Source organism: Haliotis cracherodii, unplaced genomic scaffold, assembly GCF_022045235.1.
Source record: "Haliotis cracherodii isolate W230 unplaced genomic scaffold, xgHalCrac1.p SCAF_13, whole genome shotgun sequence".
NCBI lineage: Eukaryota > Metazoa > Mollusca > Gastropoda > Lepetellida > Haliotidae > Haliotis > Haliotis cracherodii.
In genome coordinates, this window is record NW_027266268.1 from 15,656,824 (window position 1) to 15,659,169 (window position 2,346).

Here is a 2,346-nt window from a genome sequence, read left to right on the forward strand (position 1 = left end):
GTTAAACAACATTCACTCACCAAACGTCTAATAATGCGACCAAATACCTCTCATTTTTTCTTCCTCCGTGTTCTAGTGGTAGAGCGTCCGTCCGGAGAGCGGAAGGTCCGGGATTCGATCCCCGGCCGCGTCATACCAAAAGACGTTAAACGATGGTACTTGTTGTTACCCTGTCTGGCGCTCGGCATCAAGGGGCTAAAGCAAGGACTGGTCGGCTCGGAGTCAGTATACTGTGTTAAACTTCGACATGGTATCTCAGTGAGCTAGCACTATAAATCGGGATCAGTCCGGACTAGTACAAGCAGCCACACAAACACATACACGTACATGCACGTCGCTATATAAGTGCAATAATCTTGGACGCGACGTTAAACCCAATTTCACCTCACCTCTTCTTTGTAATTGACCCTTCAGCCTCTTATTAATTCATCATAACGCTAACACGAGATGTTTGAGTTACACTCGGCAGTTTAATACCCTTGCACTTGAACGGTTTGAAGCATGATGAGGCCAAACACTATATTTGAGATGATCACAGCCGCGCCGAACAGAACAAGACATGCGATGTCCACTCATCTTGCCACCTGCTGCCAGGAAATCCTGACCTCAGTGTTCACGTCTTCTCCGACCTCTGTTTCGAGGTCTTCCGTAATGGGGACATCTGGGTTTGAGTTCTCGTTCCGGTCTCACCGGTCTCCACCCCCGAGGCTGTCGCACGTCATGGGTCGAGGGTGAAGACGTTTCTGTTTGATGGTGGACACTTTGTTTACGAACGTCTTGGATCGTTTGCACCGCATCAACCTGACCCATACTTTGATGAATGCCGGTATTGAGACATGATCTGGTTTGTGGTGGACTTTATAACTGAACATAATGGCAACTTCACGCACATGTTTACTGAACGGTTTCAACGGTTTCGGCATTGGTACGCACTGCTGGGGAATACTGGTTTCAGATTTCTGAATTTTCACGTGTGTGCAGGCTAACTGACCATTTGTGGTGGACGTTGAGGACGATGATGGGCGCCACCAGGGTAGGTCCACTCATGCCGGTCAAGGACGAGATGCAGATGACCAGAAACGGAGTCTGCAGGGATGTAACTGGCAGGATGCTGCTGGCGACCGTCAGGGACACGAAGGCCAGAAGGACAGTGATGCACAGGCCAATCTTCTCTCCAGAATCCACCGGTACGAAAAACACCAAGATGCAGACGATGGAGAGCAGGATGATGGGGAGAAGGACGTTCACGATGTAGTAGACAGGACGACGCTCGAGATCCAAATATACAAATATTTCTGGTAAAGCGTCCATGTCATCCAGTTCCAACAACTCCGTTGTCACATTTACAATTCGCCACAGCCCATTGGGGGTGTCGGTAGCTCGCTGAAGATGGTCGGGAATAAAGGATATATCTTTACCTGGAGAACCGTAAGTCGACACCACCATTTTGCAAATTTGTTTGTCGAATGGAAAGTAGGTGACGTCAGTTTTGCATGACAGGGTGAAGAGACCCGATGGCTGCCAAAGAACAAGCCCTGTGTTTTCCACCTGCACTGTCAACTTGTCAAAGCCGAGGTTTCCTCTTGTAGTCAGCGTGTTTGTTAAAAAGATGTCAGGCAACCACGCCTTCTGTTGCTCTACGTATATTTTCGTTACACCATCATAATCAGCGGGGTCCCACTGTAAAGATGCATCCTGCCACACCAACTTGAACATTTCGTTCAGTGTTATTGATTGTTCAACCTCGTTCAGATCCACCAAGGAGATGAGTACAAAACCTAAGTTCACAGGCGTTGGTTCAGAGTCTTCTAACACCGGTCGTATTTGAGAGTTATAACCGCCAAGCACTTTGTTGTAGAGCGTCTTCCGTATGGACAGTGGACCTGCATATATTTCTGTGACACAGATCAGAACAAAGACGATTCTCCTGTAAGATTCCATGCTGCCCGACTACACGACAAGATATTTGAGGTGTCAAATGTAACCAGTTTGTGTTGAAACTATCCACTCAAAAGGGCATGGCCAAGCATTATTAATAATTCCTCAAGTCTTTCAATGCATTAAACGATGGGATGGTTTGCACTGTCACGATATCGACTTCGTCAACCGGCCTTGAAATTGTCTATATTTATTATTTATCGTGCTTCTTTTGAGTCGCGTATGACAATGGTAAAGTTTATTTTGTTGACAGTAATGTTGACTTGTACTCTGGAATAATTTGGCATGTACAGGCTTTTAAGTCTAGACGATAGTGACAATGGATTTACAGTTTCCATCCATATACCCGCTAGGAACAGGGGCCGATACAGCTTTCCTAGGAGAGGGGTACCGTTATGCGAGACCTGG

The 2,346-nt window shown here is 46.8% G+C and overlaps 1 protein-coding gene across 1 annotated transcript; it reads right to left on the bottom strand.

The window, feature by feature from the left end:
* Positions 1-951: 951 nt before the first annotated feature.
* LOC139458471 (acetylcholine receptor subunit beta-like) lies at positions 952-1,941 on the bottom strand. The gene has a single exon (XM_071239909.1). It carries the CDS (start codon positions 1,939-1,941, stop codon positions 952-954), a length of 990 nt encoding a protein of 329 aa, XP_071096010.1.
* Between the last annotated feature and the right edge of the window lie 405 nt (positions 1,942-2,346).

Excerpts from the sequence above, each read along its gene's own strand:
- LOC139458471 (XM_071239909.1), bottom strand. The coding sequence starts at position 1,941 with ATGGAATCTTACAGGAGAATCGTCTTTGTTCTGATCTGTGTCACAGAA.